Consider the following 27,571-nt stretch of genomic DNA (forward strand, 5'->3'; position numbering starts at 1 on the left):
TACTAAATAAAAAAGCTTGATGCATTTTATCAGGGGTTTTAATAGTAAACACATCACATGAAACTGATGCTCCTCGGAAACGGAGCATACAGGTAAAGCTGTTGTCCTGTAAGTTTTTAAGTTGCTTTTTCTATAAGAATATTCAATGATGAAATATTCTTTCGTGGTATAAGTAGAAGAATATCACATGCTTCTACTCAAAAGAATATAATATTCTTGTGTCATAAAGCTGGTAATGAACCCTGTTGCATAGAGAGCTTCTTCAAGGTGTTTGTGTATTAGTTGTACACTAGTTTCTGACAATGGCTTGTTGGAAACTTTGACTGCTGTTTGACACTGTTGGACACTCAAGAGTTTTATCACATGTACCACCTGTTTCAAATCCTTTCACAATGTTTCTGTGGAATTCAAATCTGGGCTTGAAACAGGCCAGAAACTCTCCATTTCTTGTTTTTGAGCCATTCTTTGGTGGATTTGCTGGCGGGTTGAGAACCCTTATCCTCTTGAAGCTCCAGCTCCAGTTTAAACTTAAGTCAGTTATTCCTTGCATATTTTAGGCCCTCTTTGATATGAGGCATAAACCCTGGTTGAATTGATGACTGCCAAGTCCCTGAGGTAGCGAAACAACCCCAAAACATGTCACTTCTACCACCATGCTTCACAGTTGATGCAAGGTTCCTAAACTCGTCCACAGTTACTGTGGCCAAACTGTTGACATGCATTGGAGCACTGTTTGATCTATTTTTTCTTCTTTAAGTGGGGTTGTGTGAAGTTCCTATAAGTAGGTGTCTTACTTGAATGTGGCCACAGAAGAGCAAATTTTTGCCAGATAAAACCTAAAAAACTTCCTAAAGGTTCGATTGAACAGTAACTTATAGACTTTTAGATAATATCAATTTAGCACCAGTTATCATCTTTGTCATGGCACTCTAAACCAAATAATTTACTTATTGCAAAACGTAACTTTGTGCACGGCGGCCGGGTAATTACAACCAACATTTTGTTTATACTACTACTTAATAGTAGGTGATTTGTGTTTTTATGTCTATTTCACTCTGGTGTAAATGCTGCTACTGTAAAGTAATTTCCAAGTTTGGGATGAATAAAGTACTTCTATTCTATTCTATTCTATTCTATTCTATTCTATTCTATTCTATTCTAATGCAACCTGCCACTGATCAACACTACAAGACAGTAAAAATGAGTGAAAAGCCTGGAAAATCCAAAGACGCATACCATCTTGGATGTTATTCAGCTGAGAAACTAGAATTCAATGACATAATTCTCTGATGCAAAAGTGACGACATACTTTTTAGCATTCACTATAACCACTGTGGCTCCATTATCTGTAGCTGTTCTTCCTCCATGATTCTGCACACTGAGAGCTCTCTGCCCCTTGCATGTGACCCACTGAAAACTCATAAGTACTTCATACAACTCCTCTTAAAAAAAGATCTCCTTAAGGCCTGATGAATATAGGTGTGTAACTTCTATTCTATGCAGGATCAAACTGTGAACAACAAAATGTCAGTGTTAACTGCCATTTCTTTGATAAATTGCCTAAAATAATTATTACCGTTTCAAAAAGGAACAAATGTTTACTTTTACAAATATAATGTGTTTAGTTTTACTATATAATACCCTTTCCAACGTGTTAGACTATCATCACTTCTAATAAAGGTCTAAAACTGAAAAAAAAAAAATTCACTTTTGTTTTTAATTCATTACCATTTTAAAGAACTGATTTAATTCTATTGCTAATTAGAGTGCAGGATTGCACTCAGCTACTTAGAATTTGTTAAACCTTTTCTCAAACATCTGTTTTTTTTTGGAAACAAATTTGTGAAGTGTTCTGTTTGCCTTTGATTGACTTAATTTTACATATGACTAATTTCCAAAGAGGACTGTTCTCATCAGCGGACATAAACACACACACTTAAACACAGACACATATAAAAATTTTGGTTTAATGGTTGATAGTCTTCAATCCTCAATAAATCAATAATTCAATTCATATATTTGGTATTCCAACTGGACACTCTGGATTTTTTTTTGGAATAAAAGCAACAAGAAAGTCAAATTACATTTACATTCCAATTCTAAATGTGTTACATCGCAATATAGTGTCTTTTAAGATCTCATTTTACCTTTAGCAATAGAGAAATATAAACAGCTCAAGTAAAGTGTTGAATGGTTCAGTCCCATTGTAACACAGTTCAAACATGTAGCCTCACATTAAATACATATAGTTACAGCACTAGGCCATCAAAATTATTTTCCGAGAAGTCCCCCCAAAAAAAGTTTACAGTCCCATAAATTAGCACCACGTCTTCTGGATAAGCTCCTATATGATTATGTGCACGACTATGAAACCGCATTTCACTGTGTTGCAAAATCAGAGAAAAGAGGGTGAGACTCAACAAAAAATCATATTAAAAAAAATCTCCTATGCAGAATGTAAAAGGAGCTTTACTCTATTTAGACAGAAAGATAGTCTTTAAAAGGTAGTTGTAAAAAAAAACAACAACAAAAAAACAACAACAACAAAGTCTAATACAATGTTCTAGATACACCATGCAAAACGCAGTTTGTCAAAGAAAATGTTCACAAAGAGTTTTCTCAGTATCCCTATGTAGGTCATTTTCAAAAAAGAACGTGACATTAATTTGTTTCTGGGTCTTTTCTCAATGTCAAAGCACATGCAATGTTTTTACAGTAGTGGAGAACACTTTAAATCCAAGTCTCTTCTCTCTCATACAAAGCCTAGTAGACATATGAATGTATCAGGGCTTTTGGTATGCACAACTTCCAACACTGTCGCCAAAGAGGGAAATTCATTCCTTTAAAAGAAAAAAGTCAAAACATTAACTGCAGATCTCGTAAAGTACATACATATGTTCTTACTAATTTCAGATTTTTTTTTATTCTTAACAAATAAATTAGAAAAGCTGACAAGCCACAGTTCTGTTGATGCATTGATGAGTTCCTGTTGTTGTCAAGACTGAGTCCGCTCAGCTGTGTGTGTTTATGTTGATCAGGGTCGCCAGATTCATTTGGAGCCAAAGGAGATCACAGGAGGACGGGGGGAGGAGAGGAGAGGCAGTTGTCTGGCCCCTGGTTGGTAAAAAAAGGGTGAGGGGTGAAAGTAGGGCAGGAGTCTGTATATGGAAGTGGGTCTGAGGGATAGGGATGGTGGATAAGGGCGGAAGGAGTGGAGTTGTAATGTTGTCTCAGGCTACCTGACACTCACTCGAGTCCCCGTGGACCCAGGAGCAGATCTGGGCATACTTTAGGGGTGTTATCCTCACAGCCACGTTGTAATCCTGCTGCAGCCCATTCCCATTAACATCCACCCACTGGTGACCAGAAAAAACTCCAATAATCTTCCTCTTCCACTTCTTCTTGCCTGGCTCTTTGAGACGGATGTAGACTCCAGAGCCGCTGGATCCTGGTTTGGCGTCGCAGTATTGATACAACAAGTCATTGGATTCCTCGGACACCGAGCAGAAACGGTACACCAAGTTACCAGGTCGGTCATCATCAAAGCCAGAGAAGTGGATCCTCCCGGCAGGAAGCTTCTTAACTGAGGAGATAACACCCAGATCCATATGCTTTACTTTTGGTGCTTTCTTCAGCTCCAGAACAGCGTAGTCGTAATCCGCAGCGAGTCCATCAGACACACCTCTGAACCAGCCCTTAGGAACCTGGGTTTTCTTGACCCTGGTCCACCGAAAGGAAGGTTTTCCAGATTCCACACTTCGACGACTCCGACTCTTTCTACTTTTCCCTCTTCCTTTACGTTCTCCTTTTCCACCATTCTCCTCCTTTTCAAGTGCATCATCTATAGCCATGTCACCCTTTCTTCTTTTACCCTTTCCTCTCCCTCCTCTCCCTTTGCCACCTTTCCCTCGCCTGGACTTCTCCTTCAGAATGCCAACACGCAGCTTTTGCACTCCGTCTAGATAATCCTTGCCATCATGAATGCAGTGGGCAGCTGTAAGCACATGTTTAGGTGACACCAGAACACCGGAACATCCCGTAGAGATCTTCACAGAGGTGGAGAAGGGATATTTGGTTGAGAACTGTTTATCAGCGATGGTGAAGCGGGTATCAGTACCGTAAACTTCTCGTTTGCGGCGGGAGCTAGACGAGATGTTTCTAGACCACGCAGTCACCTCGTTGAGGCCCTGCACAGAAACTGAGGTATATGTGCGTGTGCCATTCTCATAGACTGTCTCATAGGACAGGAACTGCTCCAAGTCGTCCAGTGAAGGTGAAGGCAGGCGACGCTGACACTGGATTCCGCACATCCCGCTCAGTTCCGATTGAGGATGAGCAGAGAAGTTGGGGTTACTGAGAGGTACAGTGCGTCTTTTCCTTACCAGTGGCACCTTCCACTGTGGCCAGGTGTACTCGTCATTGGATGTGTTTTCCTCAGCAGCTACAACCACTGCCACAGCCAGCACCGTCACCGGGAGCAGGACGCACAGCGGTATGGGGCCCATTTTCAAGTGGGGCCTGGCTCTGAAATAGAAAGACCACAGGTAAATACCATCATTCACTTGATTTGAATCATTGTCCATTTAGTGCATCATATTATCAGCTCACCAAAAAAATAACAAACTTCTTAGTCAGGCACAGACGCTTAACATCACTGCGTAGGTTGGTTGGCCTCCTTAGATTCATGCAAAAATATCTAATTTGCAACAAACACTGAACAATTATGGACAAGTATTGATTGGGATGCAATACAACTTGATCAATCATGGTCCTTAGTGGATAAACCATTATGACTGACAATTCCCTGACTTTTCATATGATGAAACAAAGAGGGCATGGGTTCCTCTCATTCAGTGAAATATCTAAAAATCTGTTAACATCAATGAGTCCAGTTGCAAAATCAAAATAGCTTTAGTGATCATAAAGCTGTCGCCATGAGGTTGAGATTCCCAAAGAATTGCTTTAGGTATGCCCACCATGTAACAACATTCTCATTGCCCAAGACTAAGAAAGTCCAATGTCACTCAAACATAGATACAAACAGTTCCATTTACAGCCACAAGGAGGTAATGTAGCTCTGATTATTAGAGACATAACAGACCTGGGGCTTCAGTATCAGCTCAGCAGCGAGTGACAGCACAACATATTCAAGTGTTTGGATGCTTGCCAAGATGGTTGGTGCCATTATTTACATAAATCAGCAATACTCAGTTTGAAATTTTTACTTGTGTGGTTTGGAGAAGATTTATGTCCTTTGAGTCTTGCTGGAGGCTCTGGGCAGCGAGACAGAGAGGATGAACCCTGATCCTTTGAATGAGCTGAGACATTGGCTTGGAGGTTCGCCACAATGGTTAACCTTCTCCCTCAGTAATGACCATATCTGGTTTCCTTAGCTCCACAAGACTGCCTGCATGCGCACAAATGACATCAAACAGAGAGACTATGGAGACTGCTTGTTAATGCTTCTATGTGTTAAGCTGCTCATAATCCTGATAACTGTATACATTTGGGTGTGTTTTAAAAGATTCAGCAGACCATCACTTAACTATAGAGTAAGAGAACCTAATTTCAGCTGCATGGTTATGGCAACAGAGTCACACAGGCGACTTCATACACAGGGAGAGAAAATTATTTGGATGGAGGAGGATTTCAGCAGGAGTGTGAATCCAAAAGTTCATTTTAAACAGAAGAGTTGAAATGCCACAGTTTTGGCTTTTATTTAAGCTTTTTGAGGAGTTTAAGTGGAATGAGTCAGACAGGCTGACATCTACAGCTGGGTGCGCAACTTTTTCACCTTTAAGGGGGGTAGCATGGATTTAGCGGTGGGGTCCTCAGACACACATCCCCTTTAAATCAGATGCTTTTGGACTTTGAAAATGAGAAACTGTCTATTTTGGCAAAGCTCCCAGGAGACTCAGCTGAGAGGGAGAATTACCTCATTGCATCTATCATCACCTGTCATGTTCATCTTCCACTCCATACTTTTTTATTCTTGAGTTCAGGTCTGTTTTTCAGCAACAGTCACCCAACTGACTACAATTGCAAAGGGGGCATTTTGGCTCGACTCTACACAGCATCCAATAAAACAAACCCAGCGGCTGACATCTGACCAGCCTACAACAGACGGCAATAAAATACAAGCCCGCAAGAGCTGTTAACCAGTCTCAATAAATGAGAATGCGAAAATGAACCTCGGTTTCTGTTCGGCTTCACACTCCCACGGCCAGGCTCAGACATAACACACATCCAGGAGAGAGCCTGCAATTATTCAGCATAGAGTGGAAACTGATATGCTGCCATGATGGCTTTTGGTCTAAGAAGGCACTCATTTCAACTAAACAGTTTTCCACTCCAGTCAGCTAAACAGGAGGCTGTGTCATCGTTATCCCTTCAGTGCAAAGAGTCGCAAGAGAGCGCAAGGCGCCAAGGGGACACGTGACCAGAGGATGGCGCTATATGGCGCGGTCATCCAGCTCCAGCTCTGTGAGCATTGATCTATTGTCCACCCCAGGAACCCGTTTATTAAAACGGGTGATGATTTCATCCATTTTGACCCATTTGCCTACTTTAGATCACCTTCCACCTCTCGGACAGATTAAAGGCTGGTAAGATGTTAGAGCGACCAAGGACTCGTGAGACAAACACGAAACGTTCACAAAAACAAAATAAGAATAACAACTTTTGACAGTTGAAAAAAAAAGTCTAGTTAAAGTTTTAGCTATGCGTTTTCTCAAAGATCCAACAGTATTGTGATGTAAACGAGGTCAATACGTGAAAAGCAAACATCTGTAATTCCACATCCGCATCACTGAGGGTGCCTGCTTATTCTCAAGCAGACACAAATGTACTGAAAACACACGAGGGAAAACTTCCGCAACTGAATTACACCATTCAATGAGTCAAAATGATTTAAATGAATGTGGACAAATCGGTGCGGTGCGCACTACTTACACTGTAAAAGTCAGTTGAATTCGCTTTACAATCAATCAAAAGTAAGTATGAAAGACTCTTTTTCCAACAAAAAAATAAAAAATATATAATAATTAATAAATTATTGAAAACTGCAAAGAAAAAAGAAAGGAGCATGTCCCCCGCATGTTTCCATCTGGAGGTGTAAACTGGGAGACAAAAGCCTCCTACCTGCTCGCATCCGATTGATAGATTCTGCCAAATCCGCACAGTATTGTCTGCTCTCCTCGGATCTAAACAAATATGATCCCAATGGAAAACAAACAGAAGTTACAGCATCCCAAACGTCCTGGTATCAGCAGGGCGACGGCTGCCTTCTCCTCATAGCTCCTTCCAAGAGTCTGAGAGAAAGCCTGGACGCTCCGCTCAGGCTGCACTTGATGCTGAGGAGGGAGGGAGGGAGGACTGGGGGGGAGGAGGGGAGAAAAAAAATATGAAAGGAACTTTTTTTTTCCCCCTCGTGACAAAAGCTGTTCACAAATGGGTGGGGCCAGATCTGGTGGTCTACCGAAAGAGCGAATTTAGGAGTAAAGTCAGAGGTCTATTCAGCAGCAGCTCAGACGGGGGGGGGACCTCCCCACTCACCTCAGTGAGTGGGACCCTGAGCGAAATGTCAAGCAATTAGTTCCACCGTCCTAGTAGATAATAGAGTCAATGTGAGCTTCAACATCTGCAGAACTTTCATTATTCAAGTACAGTTAGATGGAGGCATGATGGATGCTGTCCCCAGTTGCCTGACATATACAGTATGTGACCTTTTAAAACATGAATAAAAGTCTTACAATGATCGTAATTTGAAAAAAAAATATTACCAGCAATTAATATTCAAGATTTTTTTCTTTTCCTACATCAGCATCAACAGCTGTAATGTTTTCTCTTCAGTAACATCCAGGAACAAGTCATCATCATTATCCTGAACTCACCCACCTGAAAAAGACCCCTCCCACCTGAAGGCAGCATTCAGGCTCAATTGCACTCAACCAAACAGCGACACCCCAAAAAGCGACTACTTTCCAACTTCTCGGACTCGTGACCTCTTTCTTTTTCTTTTTCTTTTTCTTACTTAGCGCTTGTCAGACAGTAATAACATACACACACACATATTTTGCCTTGGGCAGTATTCCATGACTGATCTTTCCCTGTGGAAACTACAGTACATAAAAATCACACAAAAGTGTGCAGGAAGAAAAATAAAAGACCATAATGATAATTTATTAACTTTGTTGGACATTTTTCCCTACACTTGTTTAACATGGTAATAATTTAGCCTCTCTTACTTCAGCAGACTTGAACAGTGACAACATTACAGCCCCTCGGAGCAGTTGGCAGGTTGACCTGCAGCTGTAACATCAGCTTACATAATGTTTTGTGTTGAGTGTTTTAATTTTACAAGGTAAGGCCTAAAAGGAAGAAATGAAAAAGGCCTTTGGCTGACGGGAGAAGAATGCCACGGCAAGTCAAAGTCTCAATGAACCAAGAAAGCACATGGAAAATATGTGTGTAATAAAGGAGAGTGAGGGAGGAGAGGAGGTGGAGAAGGGAGGGCATGTGATAATAAACATCTGGCCTCAGAAGGACTGAAGGATGTCATTTGGAACAGACACTACTCTTTGAGAAATCGCTCCTGTCACTCACTTGATGTACGGCAGCCGTCACTCCTGAAGACAGATTGTTAAATTACACCTGTTCTCTGCACTGTGTGTGTGTGTGAGAGAGAGCGAGTGAGTGAGAGAGGGCGCGACAGAGAAAGAGAAACCATGTTAATTATCATGATGGATGCACATCCATGTGGGTGGTGATCACACGTGTGTGCACACACGTCACATACAGCTAGAAAGCTTCATATTTTCAAAGCAGGAAGCTCAGAAGGCACCTAATCTTTTTTCTGGGTGTGGTCTGTGTTGCTCTTCCATTGGTAAGGAGACTATGAAACACACAAACCAGACGAACCACTGGTCAATGGAAACATATCAGAGGCTGTAAGAACACAGGTCAGCCCGGCCTCACAAAAATATTTTAACAGCAACATTTGTTGCCTTGTCCAAAATGTGTTAATGTCAGAATCAAGGTGCAGAAATTGTAAAGTGGTATTTCATTGCCATTTGTTTTGTACAGGTCAGCATTCATGTGAGGTGTTGCCAGCCTGTAATCATGTGTGTATTAAAATTCAGACCTAAACCATAACCCCAACAACATTTTTACCAATATCTACCCTTTACCAACTGGGATGAACAGCAAACTCGAAAAGTGAAGTGAACAACTTTGGGTCAGACTTAGACTCAAACTGTCCTCTCTGTCCTCCTCCCACAAAAGACCCCATTGGTTGTTTACTCATGCAGACCAAAATTAACTATAATTCAGTTCTAAAAACTGTGGGACCTTAAGTGGTCATGAGAGCAATTACATGTAAATTGTGAAAGTAGCATCCACAAAAGTAACTTGCGTTGTAAAAACAATGTATTCTAGCCCTAAATGTTACTGTTTTCGAAACTTAACCAAGTACTTTTGATTTCTAACCCTAACCAAGTAATTCAGCGTATCAACGTTGAATCAACGTAATTCAGAGGGAAAAGAATGTTTGTCATATTTTGGTCTTGAATTCATATCACACAGTGGAAAAGACATGAATGACAGAAAGCGCTGCTTATAACATGCAATCCAACTGTCCTTCCTGCCTCCTGCTGAGTATTTTGTGGCTTGGTAAAGGAAAGACTTCAGATTGATGTTTGCTCTGTTGTGGAAACACTCATAAAGAGCATTCCCCTCCATATGCTCATAGGGACGGTATTTTATAGGATGCTGTGTAGGGTCATGTTGGTTCTCTTGTTTGCCAGTCTGTGGTTCAACATCATCATCCCCTCATCAAAAGCATATTTGAACAAGTAATAGTTGTGCAGTATCACATAATTGTGACAGTTGCACATAACGCAAAACATAATAATTTTACAATATGCATGCAAAAATGAAGGCATGCCATGTTTTTGTAGTCTTGAAAAAGCATTGATTTTACAAATACTGAGGATCCACATCAGTTTCATCTTTACATGCCACCAAAATATAGGCTTGTAACAATTTGTTGCCCAAAATCTGCAGTAATTTGACATTTTCTCAAACTGTTTTTACGCTGGAGACCTGAAATTGTCAAGGCTGACATGTGACATGCAAAATCACAAATGTCTGCAACATCCACTCTAGAATTCTTGTGAAAATGTTCCATGTAATCCCCTGGTGAAAACTACTGAACATCAGTGGATGAGACAGTGTACAGCGTATGTCAGCAAACATGCCGGAGCATTTGCTGCCACTGTGCGAATGAGGGTGTGTGTGTGCTGGTGGATGTTATTGCGCTATTGTTGATACGCACTAATTTTAATCAATCAATCAAACTTTATTCATACAGCACTTTTCATATAGTTTTTGCAATGCAAAGTGCTTTACAGAAATAAAAGTCCCTTTGCATTAGTCTTTCTTGTTCTATCTCTCTCTCTCTCTCACACACACACACACAGATCATCATATTGGAAGCGCTATCAGTGAGGAAAAAAACTAGAGATGTGGTAAAAACTTTAAATACATTAAAATAAACTAAAATAGGATAAAATAAACAAAAATGACTGATATAAAATAGGTAAATACAATTAAAAAGATAAAAAAGCAAAAAATCTAACTTAAACAATTAAAATAATTTAAAAAGGGTAAAAAGTACAACAGTTAAGACAAGATAAAAGGTGTGAAAAAATAGATGTCAATTCAAATAAAAGCCAGACCAAAAAGGTGGGTTTTTAGTCTCTTTTAAAAGGTTCTCTCCCCATGGAAGTTAGTCCTAGTAATTGGATGATTGATCTTCCATACCTATAAAAAACTCTTGATCACAAAGATATGATTCAAACCATTTTAGAACTGAATCAGAGAGGCCAATAAAAGTATGAAGTCTGTTTAAAAGAATTGAGTGGTCTACCATATCAAAGGCTGGATTTAGATCCGCATTGAATCCAAGGTAATTTATAATCTTGACAAAAGCTGTTTCAGTTCTGTGGTTGGACCGAAACCCAGAATGATACGTCTCATTTATATTGTGAGAGGTTGAAAAGTCATGCAACTGGTTAAAAACAAGTTTCTCTAAAATTTTTTACTGAAAAATGGTAGATTAGATCTGGCCTGTGATTGCTCAGTAAGGACAGATCTAAGTTATTTTTTTATTTGTAGGGGTTTTACCAACAGAAGTCTTCAGTGCTGTTGGAAAAACTCCCATTTAAAGAGTTTGAATTCACAATAATCAGGAGGGTGTCCTTAAAAAAGTTCTAAAATGTTTTTAAAAAAAAGGTTGTTGGAATAGGCTCTAAAGGGCAGGTAGCCGGTTTCAGTGTGGAAATCCCTTTGGAAAGCATTTCAGCATCAACAAGGACAAACTTCTCCAGTTTTACCCACATGAGTAAAAGGGTTCTACATGGTAAGAACTCATTTGTTGGTCATTTAAAAGACTCAGTCTAATATTTTAAATCTTACTGGTGAACAGCTTACTGGTGGTGGACAGCGAATTCATGACATGTAAAACTAAGTGTGCTGAGTGGTATTATGGTTAATTCAGTGGTCAATAGTTGAGAAAAGGATTTTGTGATTATGACAGTTATCATATCAAATGCATGCAGCACTCTTTTCAGCACAGCAAGGAGCCTCATCTGCTGTTCTCAACTTCTCCATGTGTCACAAAGGAAACAGTGATTTCTACAACCTAATTTCCTGTGCTCTTTAGATAGCTGTCCCCCTGCAACCTGCAAAAACTCTTACACGTGTATGCTGACTGAAGAAAGGGACTTTGATGTAAAAAGAATGAAACACAAACTTTATTGCACAGAATTCTTACAGGAATTTTTCAGCTCCGCTCTTCTCAGAAAACAGTATTACAGTAAGAAAGCCATGTGGTTCCATAAATGCTTCAGTTTAGACTAAACAACCCCTTACTTGCCTATAACACTTAACAAGCTCAGAATCCTGTCTCTCCTACAGGAACTTTGACTAAATAAGTGTTCAGACAAAAACTTGCAGAGTGTTACGTTGTGCCACAGATTTATATGCTAATATCAACGTATTAAGGATAAAGTGGGTATGGAACATGAATGAACGAATGTTAAACTGGGTTCCATATGTCTACTCTTAGGAACATCTGATGATCACATTTTCAAGAACCACCGTGGAAAAGTCAGGCAATTTACCTTGTTGCACGCTACGTTCATTTGCACAGCAACATGTTTAACTATCCTGACTTGTGCAAGACCGGTTTGCGTTTATTTTTTAAAACAACCCCAGTTCCAAATAAGCTGGGACACTGTGTCAAATGTAAATAAAATCACATTGCGCCAAATATCTCATTTGCAATAGAAAAAAAGAAATGCATCAAATATTGAAAACGAGACATTTTAGAGTTATAGTGAATTTGATGGCAGCAGGACATCTAAAAAAAAAAAAGTTGGTGTTCCATTCTTGTCTGATTTAGGATTCTAGCTTCTCAACAGTTCTGAGTCTTCTTTGTCGTATTTAGCTTTCCACGATGAGACTCAATTGGTTGTCATGTTCTCAGTTGGTTAAAGGTTTTCATGTCATTCAGGCCAGTCCAGCACCCGGATTTATTTCAGCATTGTCATGCTGAAATATGCAAAGTTTAAAATTTTTTTCATAAGAACACATCTGTCTGGAAAACAACATTTTGCAATATCATTATTGTGCATTTGGCAGCTTGCTGCAGCTCTGTCTGAAGGCTCCCAGCAACATGTTTATGTATTTAGCAGACGCTTTTATCCAAAGCGACTTACAAATGAAGATATAACAAGCTATATAAAAAGCTAACCTGTTCTGTTTTCCTCCTTGAGTGGAGAGAGTATTATTTTGATAATTTTCATAGCTGCACCATCCTCATCTATAGTTATTGGTGGTTGACCAAACATCTGATTGACCAAACTATTCGCAAATTATGAAACTCTGTACCTTTGGAATCGGTCAAGGCTTTAGGATAGTGACAAGCAATCAGGGCCATGATCTGAGAGAATGTCAAGGATCACTGTGAAGCCAACCAGCTGCACCCACACAGGCTCTAAAACAGAGCCATAACTCGTGAGGTAATAACATGCTATAAAACACTCTTCCTACTATAACATTATGTAATATTAACAGAGTGATTGTTGATTATGTAATAAATGTGCTAACGTATGCAACTATATGCTGTTACCTCTGATATCATTTGCAGCAGATCTCATTATTTCATCGCACCTGTTTACCATCAGTCTATATAAGCAGTCTACTTTTATAGAATCTTGTAACAGACAGACAGTATACCCAGATTGGAACTTCCTTAATATAAACTTTTTATCCATTTAGTTTGCATCTTACACAGCTGCTGCCTCCTTCCTTTTTTTCTTTCTTGTGTGTATTTTAACTTGTGTTTATCCCTATGGGGCTTTTATGGTCAGGAATAGGGGGAGACAGTAGACAAAGACAAATACAATTACTGAGAATAAAATCACACAGGGGCTCAGGAGGAAGAGCAGTCGCCCACCAATCGGAAGGTTGGTGGTTCGACTCTGGCTTCCCCAGGATACATGTCGAAGCGTCCTTGGGCAAGACACTGAACCCCACGTTGCTCCCCCAGTGTATCATTGGGGGTATGAATGTGTGTGAATGCTTAGAAAGCACGTAGTTATATCCTAAGACGTGCTGTATGAATGTGTGTGAGTGGGGTGAATGCAGCATGTAGTGAAGCGCTTTGAGTGGTCAGCTAGACTAGAAAAGCGCTATACAAGTACAAGTCCATTTACCATTTACCAAAGATAGAGGGGTAGGTAAGTACAAGGTAGGATAGGAGGTGCTCTCTGAGTTTCAAGAGTTTCTTGAAGATAGGTCATTCCACCATCGTGGGACGACACATGAAAAGAGTTTGGATTGTCTGAGGCGTGGTGTAGGCACTGCTAGACGACAACATACTAGATGGCAACATACAAACTGTATGCAACTGTATACAAACTGTGACCACTTTTATTGACAATCCTGAAACATTGAGGGACAGAAGGTAATTGTTCCTGCTTTTAGTTAAATCAACAGTCAAAAACCACAGAAGCAGAGCGAAACAACACAGGAAAAAAGATTTAAATAAGAGAACTGTGCTCCCATAAAAGCAGAGAGTGATATTTCTGATAGGGCTGCGCTCTCTGCATAGAGGGCTTTTGTGTCAAGCATCACACCCTCACGGGAGGGTCTATCTTTGCGCTGCTTTAATAGATGGATGCCTATTGGTTGAAGCTGAGTTTAAGGAATTTCATTAGTTGCCTTTAGGTGCACTGGATGAGCCCTACAAAAACTTTCACAGCAATAAAACAGCAAATGGGTGGGGTACTTGAAAGAAACACAAGTTTTGGGGAGATGGGCCTCCAGGATAAAAAATTGTTAGGGGGAAATTATATTTGAGTAGCCATCTGCCTTGTCACTTATTATGGTGACTCTGGCAAGTCTTCTCTTCCTGTATCTATGGTCATGTGAAAAAGTAAATACACCCTGTTTCACTTATTAGATTTTATGTATCACGACATAATTAAAAAGATCAGCTGGTTTTATCAAGACTTCAGATTAGGTAAGAAGAACACAGAACATCTTACACATTACACAGTGTTGTCAAAGTCAAAATGCTGAAGTGTGTGAGAAATTAAGTACACCCCATGATTCAGTGATTTATAGAACTACTTTAAGCAGCAGTGACTCGAAAGAATCGTTTTCTTTGTCGTTGTCTCGCAATGCTGCATCAGTTCGTTGAGGCTCGTTGAGAGACTCTCTCAAAGTGTTCCACAGCATTTCAGGCTGGTTGAGGTGACTAATTGTCTGCAACTAATAATTGATTAATTTGGTATATTGACGAATCAATGACTGCAAGGTGTGGAGGTCCTGTGACTGCAAACCAAACACAAATCATCTCCATCACCGTGCTTGACAGTTGGTATGAGGTGTTTCTGCTGATATGCTGTGTTTGGTTTTCATCAAACGTGGCACTGTGCAATATGACCAAACATCTAAGCTTTTTTTCCAAATTCTTTATTTCTATTATATTTTTTGCAATTTCTCTAAGCAGTTTTACCTCAAGTCAGACTTATTGGGACATCCACTCCTGGAAAGATTGGCAACTCTTAGAATGTTTTCCACTTGTGAATAATCACTGTAGAATGATGGACTCCAACATGGTAGTAAATGAGCTTAGAACTCTTCCCAGATTGATGAGAAATGCCCAGACTGAAATGCTTCCTGATGTCTTCTCTCCATGGCATTGTGTTAATACAGACCTGACTAGCAAACTGGCTTATCTTCTTTTTCATCTTTCTTTTTGAGCTGGCCAGATGATTCTTTAAAATGGATCATGTGTTGATACTTAGAACTGAAAAGAGGTTGTAATCAATTCTTCACATGAGTGTAGCAGTGCACATTAAAGACAGTCTACCTCTCTGCACACGCCACACTAATAAACCAACTCAGAGGTTTGCACTCCCCAACAGTTTACTCCCATAAGCTTTATTTTGACAACTGAATGAATCTTTGAGTGCTGCTGTACGCCAAACAGGCTACCATTGATCTGATAGGATTCTCTCTCTTAACACTCAAGCATTAATACAGTATGCATAGTAAACATACTCCAGATACTGTATAAACATCGGTAAGACAGTGAGTTAAAGGTCTTGCTCAGATCTACATTAAGTTTGTCACCTTTTTTAACTGTAAATATTTAGGTAAATGGTTACCATGCCAGCATTCAGAGATGAGATTGTGCATGATGAAAGGCTGACTGAAGTCATGAGCACCTTTGAAACTCATGCAAACCAACAGGCTGCCACAGTCCTATTGCAAAGACTTGTAAAGGCAGGTCACAGCACTGCCTCAGCTCAACCTTGTTGCTGCACAAGGACATTGCTTTATGCTGTATGGTCCTTTGTCTGTGTGTGAGCAAGTATTTTTCTCATGTGGTGAAGCTGACGAGTGGGGTCTTGTTTATGAGTGACGCCGACAAGAGGGTTCGCTGTACTGGATTTGCTTTGTCCGCTTTTCAGCCCTCACCTATGACTGTAAGCTCTGTTAATGACCAAAGTACAGAGTTTGTGGTTCAGGGATAGACAGGCCGAGGAGCTTAGACATCCAGAAAAAAAAAAAGAATTGCTGGAAGGAGCTAATTTGAGTGGTTTGGCATTTTGATTCAAATGTTTGGACGCCTCCTCTGTGGAAACAATCCAGGCAGAAATAATGGTTTGGATCCAGAAGATCATAGAGGAATTCTTCACCTTTGGATGACCAGGAAAATCTTGAAACTTATCTAAGAGGAGCACTTCTGTTGCCACGATGTGAATAAATGGAAAAAATATGAAAACATGAAAAATTAAGCTTGAGAATCTCTTTCGAGACCCTAACTTCCTCTTATGTTTATGACAATGGTTAAGTAATTTGTTAGTTAGATTAAATAGCTTAGAATCTGATCTAATGTTGGTTAAGTCAATCATCTGCGAAACAAAGAAACAAACAAAAAGAAGTATCTGCAGCAAGTTGTGTGGAAGCTCCCACAGCAGCAGTACTCGGCCCCAGGCCAATGTTGGACTGTTTGTCTTAAGAACAAGTAACAAAGTCCTACAGAGGATGTAGGAGTGGCTCTATGGATATGGTGGAGCCAGTCGTGGGATTTTTGTTTGACTTATTTTGTTATAGAACCCCCTCCACAGTGTTAAACTTGCATATGATCTTGGAAAATGACCCCAAAGGGTACCCATAATTTGATGCCAAGGGTTCCTGAAAAAGTGTTATTACGTGACAAGGTATGGGTGAGACCGTCCTCATTAACCACTGGTGTCGTCCTGCTGATACGGCAGGACAGCAGGATCTTAGAAATGCATCCCCTGGGGACCATGCAAGTCTGTGTTTTATTCAATATAAATGGATCAGAAAATATTGAGATACTTGTATCTTTTTTTTTAGTTTTAGAATGGAAACTTCCCGATTGGCAACAAAACTAAGAATATGTCCAGTTGTTAAGTTGCACTAAATTTTATTGGAAATTTGAAAATTTTTGAAATATGCAGATTTTCAAGTAAGACTGAGCTGTTCCTTTAAAACAGAGCGGCATCTGTGCCTTTTTCACCATCTATGAATCTTTCTGTGTATGCCCTCTCGTTTATATCTCTTTCTGCATTAAAAAAATGTATATGTCACTCCACATCATACGCCTGCACACACCTGAAACATCCACCCCCAGAGTTCCTTAATCCTCTCCCTCCCTCGCACACACGCTGCAGTTCACAAACAGAGTGACTGTTGCATTTTGCATGGCTGTGGATAGTATTTGGACAGTTGAGGTTTACAGCAATGATTGATGATCTTGTAATTTATGCTTCTTTACAGTAATGGTCACTTCAACAGCCTCAGATCATATGAAGGAAGGGCCATTTATGATCTGAGTCTTTCTCCTTTGAAGAGGGAACTAAATATAGTAGTGTTCTTTCACTGACCTCTATCACATACAGAGGTCTACTTATATGAATACTGGATGCACATGGCAGTGTTTCAGCATTTCCTGGATCCTCCTCCAGGTAATACAGTGAGAACTCAGACTTGAAGCAGCTTTGAATTAGTTTCTGGTTAGAGAACTTTTTTTTTTTGAGAAATTTATTTCATCCTCATCCATCCTGCTAGTGTAAAAACACTGAGCAAAGCTGATTAATCTGGACTTGAAAATGAGAAGCAAAGCAAACACACAGACACACCAGCCCTATCTCTTATCATGGTAATATGGTGTACACATGGTTATGCTTTAAACAAAAGTTTACACAAGGTGTCAGCTGATGGGAATACTTTTATTCCACTGTGCAAGAACTTGAACACAAAACATATATTTTGTAGATTACACAGTAGATATACTATGAGTGAGGATCACTTGGCAGCAAAGAGGAAAGTAGAACCTACAATTCATGCTTGTTATTGAGCTGAGAGAAACAGATCTGCAATGTGTTCGCGCTAAGATGATGCTGTTTAGACATGTTGAAACAAACAAGGCAAAATGTGATATTTATCCCTGACGTTCTCTTGTTTATGGAGGAGTTTTGGACAGAGCAGGTTAGAAAATGAACATAGGCATTCATTTCACAAGTTGCTGCCAGAACTTCAGACACTTGAGAGGAGGGAGGATGTGAGGAAAAAAGCATTTTCTTCTTGCAGACAGAATTAGTTAAACATAGACCTCAACAATGAAGGATCTGCATATCTTACGATGCAAATGTTTGCACTGAGTGTCCCATACAAATACACATTAATGCTTTTACAGGTAAATTAGTTTTCTAATCTTTAACTGTTTGCATGTTATGAGCATTGTGTTGTAAGATAAAGCTCGGCAGTAGAAAAGAGTCTGTCTAGGTGCATGTTAAAAGACAGAGAACCTCAAATATTCGGCAGGGTCAAGGAGGTTACATCAACACACTGTGACTAGGTTAACACACTAATCTCTGTCCTCTTTCCAGAGAAGAAAGGGGGTTTTGTTGAAGTGCGATGATGACGCCTCTTTGGCTCATTCTGCCAAATGCCATTTAGTAGTTCAATTGGGGAAGCTCTGCTTTCTCTCTGGCTAAATCTTCACTCACTCATGGTCAGCATCATAACCACCTCTGTCTGGCAAACCATGCAGTTGCACTGATTTTAGCAACTCACCTTGTGTGCATGTTCATGCATGCAATGAACACACACACACCCACAAAAGAAACTCAGGGCCAGGAAAAAATATTTCACAATTCAACAGTTGTGCCAAAGTTAATTTGCAAAGTAATTAACTTTAAAATTCACCTTAAAATCAAACCAAGCATCATATGCAAAAAAAATATGCAACATCTCTCCTCTCTTTAACTACACAGCTATGCTTTCAGTCTATACAGTATTTTTCCATTTTTTTCATCAACCTCTTAAAATATTTTGTACCATTAGCAATCTATGCTGTCCTAACACCATTTAACATTTGGGCAGACTTGTTACTAACATAAAACATACTTGAGTATTCTCAAGTCACGTTCAATTTGAGCAAAAGTTTTGGATGGTAAACAAATCTGCCTGCTCAGCTCAAATAAATCAAATATGAAACACCACTTATGCTGTCCGCAGAGGAGTATCAACATTTCCACAGATAGTAGACCTTTGGCACCGTGAATGATTCACATTAGTGCAAGAGCAAATTACATGAGACAGCAACTCACACTGAGTGAATACCAACTGTGACTAACTTTTGTCACTCAGAGGTGAACACAATTGTTTATATCATCATGAGCATATATAGTTCTTTTTATTTATCATTTTCTATTATTTTAGAATTTGAAATATTTGGGATGAGTCCTCATGGCTAAGCCTACCTTCCACTCTGAAGTGGACACAAGCAGGCTACTCACATTTGTCAAAGCTAGTTACGGTAGCTAGCTTGTCAAAAATGGAAGCAAACAGGCTAAATAGCTTACAAGATAGATATAAGTTTGGGTTACATGCTGCCATTCCGACATCTTAATTTTTTATTAAACGTCCCGCCATTCCGACACTTTTTTCCTCCTATGGTTGGAATGGCGGTATGTTTTTTTGTTTTTTTTTAACATACCGCCATTCCGACAGTTCCTTTTAATAGCCTATGTTTTACCCAAAACATTTTACACTAATGAAGGCTGATATGCCGGCGCGCGTATTTGCGCCGGCATATCAGCCTCGCAAACAAACTTTAATAATATATTATCAAAATCCCCTGAAATGTCAAATATAAAAATACAGATATTAATGTAACTCTGGCGAGACTGAAACTGATTAAGCAGAAATACAGTGTCAGTGAGCTGTCACAGCAGACAGCTGGAGCGGAGCTCTCCACAGAGCCCATGCGTCTTTTGCCCGCTGTCATCATATGCAAAAGTAATAATTGCAATTACAGATCACGGCTACTGCACAGGACACAGTTGCGAGCACTCTGCCTTGCCTTGCCAATAGGAGAGGAGAGAAATGACAGCATAGAACGTATAAAACACAACAAAATGCAGTAAAAACGTTTATTCATGTAATTCACGTGATTTATGAGTACTTATGGGAAGCGCGGATGGGCTTTGCGCATTTGGCACAAACACACAGCCGTTGCGCAAGGCTTTATACAGCCTGTTGATATCTTAAGGACCTAACTGGTCACACCTGGGAGTAGATGTCATGTAGAGATTGTTTCTACATGACATTACAGCTGTACATATAGCTTTCATCCACAAACCAACGTGGGAGAGCCCGAAGACGCATGTGCCAGACGCACATAGGCATGCGTAAAACCAATTTTGACCACTTCATGCTGCGTATTTGCTTTCTTTTAGTTAACTTTCGTTTCTTTTGGATTCTTGTGCGTGTTATGGAGCCGTTTCGGTCCATATTTGTAAGCCTTTTTTTCCTGGATTAAATTTTCGGAAGTTGAAACAAGTGGCATTGGAGTGTGTGATTGAAAACCACCGCGGTCCTCTTCTCCTCCTCCAGTTGCCGAGACTTTGTGTCTTTAATAACGCTTATCTGTAAACATGTGTTAAACATATAAATTGCATGAACAGAAAGAAGGGACTCGCCTGTTGAGTAACGCACATTTCCTTAAACTGAAAGCCTTGTCGGAATGGTGGGACGTTTGAATGTCGGAATAGCGGGATGTCGGAATGGTGGGACGTTTGCATGTCGGAATAGCGGGATGTCGGAATGGTGGGACGTTTGCATGTCGGAATGGTGGGACGTTTGCATGTCGGAATGGTGGGATGTCGGAATGGTGGGATGTCGGAATGGCGGGATGTCGGAATAGCGGGATGTCGGAATGGCGGTATTTCGGAATGGGTGTTGCCACCCAAGTTTGTCTTGCAAGCTTTTAGTATAGTTGTTTGTTTTGCCTTTGAATTTGAGGTTAAGAGAATTAATAAAGCCAAGATTGTTCACCTTCACACATATATTACACTAGATCACCAATTGTAACTATTTATATGTAGCTATTTATATGAAAACTCTACTAGCTTGTTGCTAAGTTTCCATAGCTTTGAAATAAAGGGCAAAATCAATGGTTCCATTTACTCCCAGCTGATCTTAATTATTCTTCACTCAGTTTAAAACCCTTGCAGGAAGAGGGTGCAAAAAAAGTATTCTTGTTGAAAAGTTAGTTTACTCTTCACACCACAGATATTTGATGTGTTTGTATGATCTTTTTAAGCAGAGCACAAGCGTCACTCAAAGTTGTGTGCCTCGGTCTGATGCATTGTGTTACAATCTGCTGTTATGACAGGCCATGTTTTGAATTTCTTACATTTCTTAGGTTTTTTCTTATTTGCACAAACTCAATCTGTGCATAGGATAGCTACATATTGTTCCCATTAAGGACTCCATTTTTTAGATAGTTATTTTGTCCTCATATCATTTGTGGTGTATGCTATGTTTATATGCTGTCAGTTGCAAATGATGCTGAATTTCTCCACTATTTTAAAACTATGAAGTGAGTATAACATGAAAGGCTTATTACAGTAGACACCATAGAAGAAAAAAAGAAGAAAACTTATATTCAACTCCTGAAAAACTAGCAATCTTTATTAATCTGTTGCTGTCAAATGCAGCTTGAAGCCCATACAATGACCCTACTTGAAACATTCATGTGGCCTGTGAACTCAGCTCTAACGTTCACAGGCTCAGCAGTACCTTCCTCAGGACATGTTCACGGCTTTGTTAGCTCAACTTGTTCTATTATGATCAAACTCCTTTTTGCAGTACACTCATATCAACTCTACTTTCTCTAATAAAGCAAAACAGAAAAGCTGCAACTTAAAGTCGTCTTTTTCCTCCTTGTTAAATATCTGTGGGCTCAAACAGTGGGTCATTATGAAGGGTAATCAGTGAAAGGGTCCATTGATTTTGGGGACTGGGGGAAGGTCGTATATGAACTCACATGAGAAACAGAGAACTAACAGGAGGGAAGGCAGTCATGTAGGTCTGTATGTTTGGCAGCAGACTTGCAGCGTCCCTCTGGAACCCCTTCAAAACATCCACCCATTTCCTCCACTGTTGCTAAGGTGTGCAGCAGGCTGAAGGCCTCTGAGCTCTTTTTCGTGTTTGCTCTATTCAGTCAAAACAAGAACAGTTATAGCTTAATAAAAGTACCTTCAAGGAGGAAATGTGTTTTTGTTCAGATTTTCCTTTGTCAATTTGGCAATGATATCACGTTCTACAACCCCTTGGGGTCGTAGAATGGAAAAAGGTTACTCTGTGAACCCACTACGGAAGCAAACCACACATGGCTAATTGTAGGTGGAGTTTATTGGCCTGAAGGGGTGATAATTAAAGAGGCTGAACGGTCAGTGCCTCAAAGGCCAAGGCAGGTGAATACACTGTCATACACGTGAGGATCGGCTTCACCCAAAGCTCTCGTGTTGTTTGAGACCTTGACCTTTGTGCCTCAGCACCCATTCATTTGAGCTATTTATTGTTTTCAGATCCACATGACGTAATATACATATCTTTTAACACCTGTTATACACCTATATTTTAACACCTGAAGCTCTTGAACCCTCCTTACCTTGTGATACAGTATACTATTCCTAAAGTACAGAGTTAGTTTTACTAGAAGTAATGAAGTACTTTGGATGTCTTGAAGTTTACTGATAGTTGCAGTTGCCTTCTTTGCCTTAAAGGGCTGCAAACATACTGGATCACCATTATATTCAACCATCCTCTGAATGCTCTACAGTTTATACTGACAGGTGCCAATGCAACCAGAAGCTATGGTTTCCCTGCTCCACAGAGTCTAGCTGTAATTACATTTAATGACCACGTTTGTGAGTTCTTTACCATCAGCCACTGTGCAGGAAGTATGGCCAGGTGTTGCTGTCAGCGTGCAGCAAAATAAATGGAGGCAAGAGAGAAAACCATGTGTTTGTGTGTAAATGGTAAATGGACTTGTACTTGTATAGCGCTTTTCTAGTCTAGCTGACCACTCAAAGCGCTTCACTACATGCCGCATTCACCCCACTCACACACATTCATACAGCACGTCTTAGGATATAACTACGTGCTTTCTAAGCATTCACACACATTCATACCCCCAATGATACACTGGGGGAGCAACGTGGGGTTCAGTGTCTTGCCCAAGGACGCTTCGACATGTATCCTGGGGAAGCCAGAGTCGAACCACCGACCTTCCGATTGGTGGGCGACTGCTCTTCCTCCTGAGCCCCTGTGTGATTTTATTCTCAGTAATTGTATTTGTCTTTGTCTACTGTCTCCCCCTATTCCTGACCATAAAAGCCCCATAGGGATAAACACAAGTTAAAATACACACAAGAAAGAAAAAAAGGAAGGAGGCAGCAGCTGTGTAAGATGCAAACTAAATGGATAAAAAGTTTATATTAAGGAAGTTCCAATCTGGGTATACTGTCTGTCTGTTACAAGATTCTATAAAAGTAGACTGCTTATATAGACTGATGGTAAACAGGTGCGATGAAATAATGAGATCTGCTGCAAATGATATCAGAGGTAACAGCATATAGTTGCATACGTTAGCACATTTATTACATAATCAACAATCACTCTGTTAATATTACATAATGTTATAGTAGGAAGAGTGTTTTATAGCATGTTATTACCTCACGAGTTATGGCTCTGTTTTAGAGCCTGTGTGGGTGCAGCTGGTTGGCTTCACAGTGATCCTTGACATTCTCTCAGATCATGGCCCTGATTGCTTGTCACTATCCTAAAGCCTTGACCGATTCCAAAGGTACAGAGTTTCATAATTTGCGAATAGTTTGGTCAATCAGATGTTTGGTCAACCACCAATAACTATAGATGAGGATGGTGCAGCTATGAAAATTATCAAAATAATACTCTCTCCACTCAAGGAGGAAAACAGAACAGGCTATGAACGATTACAAATAAACACTCACGCTCTCCTAATGAGACGGACAGAAACAAAAGATGCTCACCTGATAAACGGGACAAAAATACTCAAGAACAGAAATCGCTCCACGAAGGGAGGCTCTATAAAACGTTAACAATTATCACTACACTCTTAACTGAGGCAAACAGGATATACTAAAATTCAAACACAAAATCACTCCACTAGAAGAGGAACTATGAAACGTGAATGCTTAATCGACGCAACACTCCTCTACCGGAGGTTTCTATGAAAAATTAACAAATCAAAATCACTCCAAAAAACGGAGAAACAAAACAGACTATGAAAACTTATTGAGGCTAAACTAAGGCTATGGTAAAACTTACAACAAAAGATAGCATTGTAGGAGGATCGCTCAACCACAGGCTCGTGGGTTCAAGGCTGTGGATACTGTGGGACAAGGACGCCAGAGTGAGGAACGAGACAGGTTACAACACACTGGCACAAGACAAGGGAGACGCAGACTATTTGAACACATGAGGAGCCATGGAGAACAGGTGGAAACACTTTGGAATCAGGGAAGACAATCAGACACTTGACACAAGAGGAAAGGCAAGGTACCTGAAACAAGAGGGAAATTAATATTTCAAAATAAAACAGGAAATGACAAGACAAGACATGAATCAAAACCTAAAACGTGACAGTTTTAAGGTTTGGATGTTATACCTACACAATATATATATATATTATATGTACTTGTACTTCAGTGAAAAGTGGGTGTTTAGTTCATAAGGTTGAAATACATAAAAGTGATTTCTTTCTTTTTTGTCCCAAAGCATTGTCTGTCTAGATTACATCATGACTGTTTACTATTACAGAGGTCAGTCAGGTTCATCCATTTGGCAGCAGACGGAGTTGGATTTGATGACCAAGTGGTCTGCCACAATTATCAGACCATGCACACCGTCTGTGACACCATATGAGCCTATGATTACATATTTGGATTTGTCAGGCGACAGGACAGTTCTCCCCTGACCCTCATCCCAACAGGGAGGAGAAACAAAAACACTAAATCGTGCCTGTTTTTAATGTGGTGCAGTCCGAGGGCCTGAAGATCACAGATCATGGCTGGTTTTTATTTGTTTGCATTTCGCACAAAGACATCTCCAGATTCTCTTGATAATTTGCAGATTTTATGAACAGCAGATGATGAAATTATTTTACTTTAATTTACTCAGTGTAGGTCCAACAGATAGCGCAGGTCCACTGCATGCTACGTTGCACATTCACATCCATCCAGGAATAGTTCTGAACACTACTCCAGTCTCACGTCACATCGCATCAGGATCCAGGGGCAGATTTCTTTTTCAACTATCCGTTTCAGTCGTTCCAGGTTCTCCCACTTATGGTTTTCCAGACAGGCTTGAAATAACTTTATCAGTGTGGCCATCTTTATGCTCTCAGCATGCGTGAAACCCGCAACATAAAATCTGATTTTAGTCATGCAGCATCCACAGTTTAACCTCCCTTTTATCTTACTGTTACACGCAATGATGCTCAGAGCAGTTGACTGGGACAGAAAACATTTCAAAAGGATGAATTATTCATAAAATAGCACTAAACATATGAGTGTAAATGGATGAGATTCTGCACACGTTCCTGGTGAATCAGAATTTTAACACCTGGACAAATCAGTCAGCTCTCAGGAGGAGACGGCTGTGAACATGTAGCTGTGACCTCATCAACATGAGATGGATGGAATGGGGGTTGAATAACCTTTCTTCTACTGCTAAAATGTCAGGGTATTCCTATCAGTGTTCCCTTATGTATAATGTTGCAACTGTCCCTCTGAAACAGTGTGAGGGCTGGCCTTGGCCTTAGATATCCTGTCTCCTGACACTCTTCAGACTCAGCATGTCATGAAATGATCTTTACTACAGTGTGTTACTGGCTAAAGCCATGACTCATCAGAAACTTGGGAAAAGATCTAAAACGTACATGGCGTGAATTTTTCAATGAAGACCTACTTTACTCTAGGGAATGCTTTAACTTACTTTACTTGTTGTCTCCTACTGTCAAAAGCAAACTAAATTCACTGCGAATGCAAATCTTCCATAAACTGCTGTGGCTCACATCACAATCATTTCCTGTTACTGTGCATTTTTGGAGTTGTTACTGTCTCTGCAGGCTGAAATGATACAAGCAATTTCAGGTTTAAAGTCACTGAACGATGTGTTCCGTTTTGTCTCTGTTACTGTTTTGGAATTATATGCACCTGTTACCGCTTGATACCGTACAAGCTGTGTTTTCGCTCATACACTGACCTTCACTGAGTAACAGTGAAACAGCTTCACTGATAAGGACACTCAGACCCTTCTTAACGTCCCCGGACAGACGTGGGATCAGACCGCAGCGGCAGGACCTGCGCATCCACTTGTTGCGTTCACAACACCTCATCAGAGTCGTTCTATTTAAAGAGGCAACAACGGCAACGACATGGCACACGGGCTAGTCAGACGGGAGTCAGTGGAAACAGAGATGTATAAGTCCGAAGACAAAGGGAAAACTTTCGTTTACACCAAGAAGAAGGGCTACGATGTTACCCGAAACCCACACTTGAACAAAGTGAGTGCACACAGACGTTTGTACGGGTTTTCCGCTTATTTCAATGAACTACAAGGGTTGAAAGTAAGCTGCTGCTTTCAGGTACTGCAAGAAATATTTCAAATCGGGCTAACGGTCCCTAACGGTCACCCTTAAATAGCAACATGACAGAGGAGATACGGTGGCAATATTCTGTAATGTCTCTTGTCTCGGGGTTTAGCTAACTTTCAGATGCTGTCAGTGCTCAGCGCTTTGTAGTTTCAAAACCGCAACAATGTTTTACGAGTATGACCACAGTACTAATGTAAAGTTTACAACTAGCTAATGTTTTTTTACTCGCTAAGTGACATTCTTCTTTGACTCACTACACAAGCAAAAACAACAACAACAAAACCAAACGTTTGGTAAATGAGTCATGTATCAGTTTGATTAGTCTTCGTTTCATTCATGAACCTCCGGCGGAGCCTTGGATAAGCAAGTGAACGTAACATTAGCCAGGACGTTTAGGTATCAGCTTTAGACTCGGTTATATTTAGAATTTAAAGAGACCCAACGCTGCTGCCACACAGACAGGGGCTTTTGTTTACACTGAAGTGTTACAGCTTTTCAGTGACAGCAGCGGTGGAGTAATGATATACTGTAGTGAAAAATGGATGAGTAATATAACACGAGCCTACAAGCTGTAGCGGAGGCTCATGTGGTTATCTAAAGCATGTTTTCGATATCTTTTCTCACGAAAAAAAAAAGAGGAACAGGGTTCTGCTGGAAGTTGCTGAGCAACTTCCTTGTGAATCACGAGACACAGGCCTGACTTTGTATGTTATTGCTGACTAAATCAGTGCTGAGATTCATACTAAGACTGTAATAAAATAATGAATATTTGCTGTTTAATGTGCCTGGTGGTTTTTCTTGTATTCCATAAATGCATCACGGACAATGAGTGTCTGGCAGCCTTCTGAGCCTTTCTAGTATTTTCTCCTGGTTTTGTGGTGTGATGGGGCCCCAGAGGTCAAGCTGTGACCACACACAGGGTCTCTGTCCATGGTGCTGACTGACCCTCAAAACAAATAGCGTAATTCAGGGTCA

At 40.2% G+C, this 27,571-nt stretch overlaps 2 protein-coding genes across 2 annotated transcripts in view; one reads left to right on the forward strand and one right to left on the reverse strand.

Annotated features, from left to right (window-relative positions):
• Window positions 1-1,947: 1,947 nt before the first annotated feature.
• prss35 (serine protease 35) lies at window positions 1,948-7,345 on the reverse strand. The gene is made up of 2 exons (XM_072394818.1): window positions 7,141-7,345; window positions 1,948-4,524 (listed from the first exon to the last, which is right to left on the reverse strand). The coding sequence occupies exon 2, from the start codon at window positions 4,503-4,505 to the stop codon at window positions 3,231-3,233; it is 1,275 nt and encodes a 424-aa protein (XP_072250919.1). The 5' UTR covers window positions 4,506-4,524; window positions 7,141-7,345; the 3' UTR covers window positions 1,948-3,230.
• An 18,877-nt stretch (window positions 7,346-26,222) lies between these two features.
• me1 (malic enzyme 1, NADP(+)-dependent, cytosolic) overlaps window positions 26,223-27,571 on the forward strand; it is an 86,065-nt gene continuing 84,716 nt past the window's right edge. The window contains exon 1 of the mRNA XM_072394819.1: window positions 26,223-26,506. Within this exon, the coding sequence (XP_072250920.1) occupies window positions 26,378-26,506 (129 nt within the window). The 5' untranslated portion in view covers window positions 26,223-26,377. The remainder of the gene's footprint in view (window positions 26,507-27,571) is intronic.

This window comes from Leuresthes tenuis, unplaced genomic scaffold (genome assembly GCF_036924035.1).
Source record: "Leuresthes tenuis unplaced genomic scaffold, fLeuTen1.0.hap1 SCAF_10, whole genome shotgun sequence".
NCBI lineage: Eukaryota > Metazoa > Chordata > Actinopteri > Atheriniformes > Atherinopsidae > Leuresthes > Leuresthes tenuis.

Excerpts from the sequence above, each read along its gene's own strand:
- prss35 (XM_072394818.1), bottom strand. The coding sequence starts at position 4,505 with ATGGGCCCCATACCGCTGTGCGTCCTGCTCCCGGTGACGGTGCTGGCT.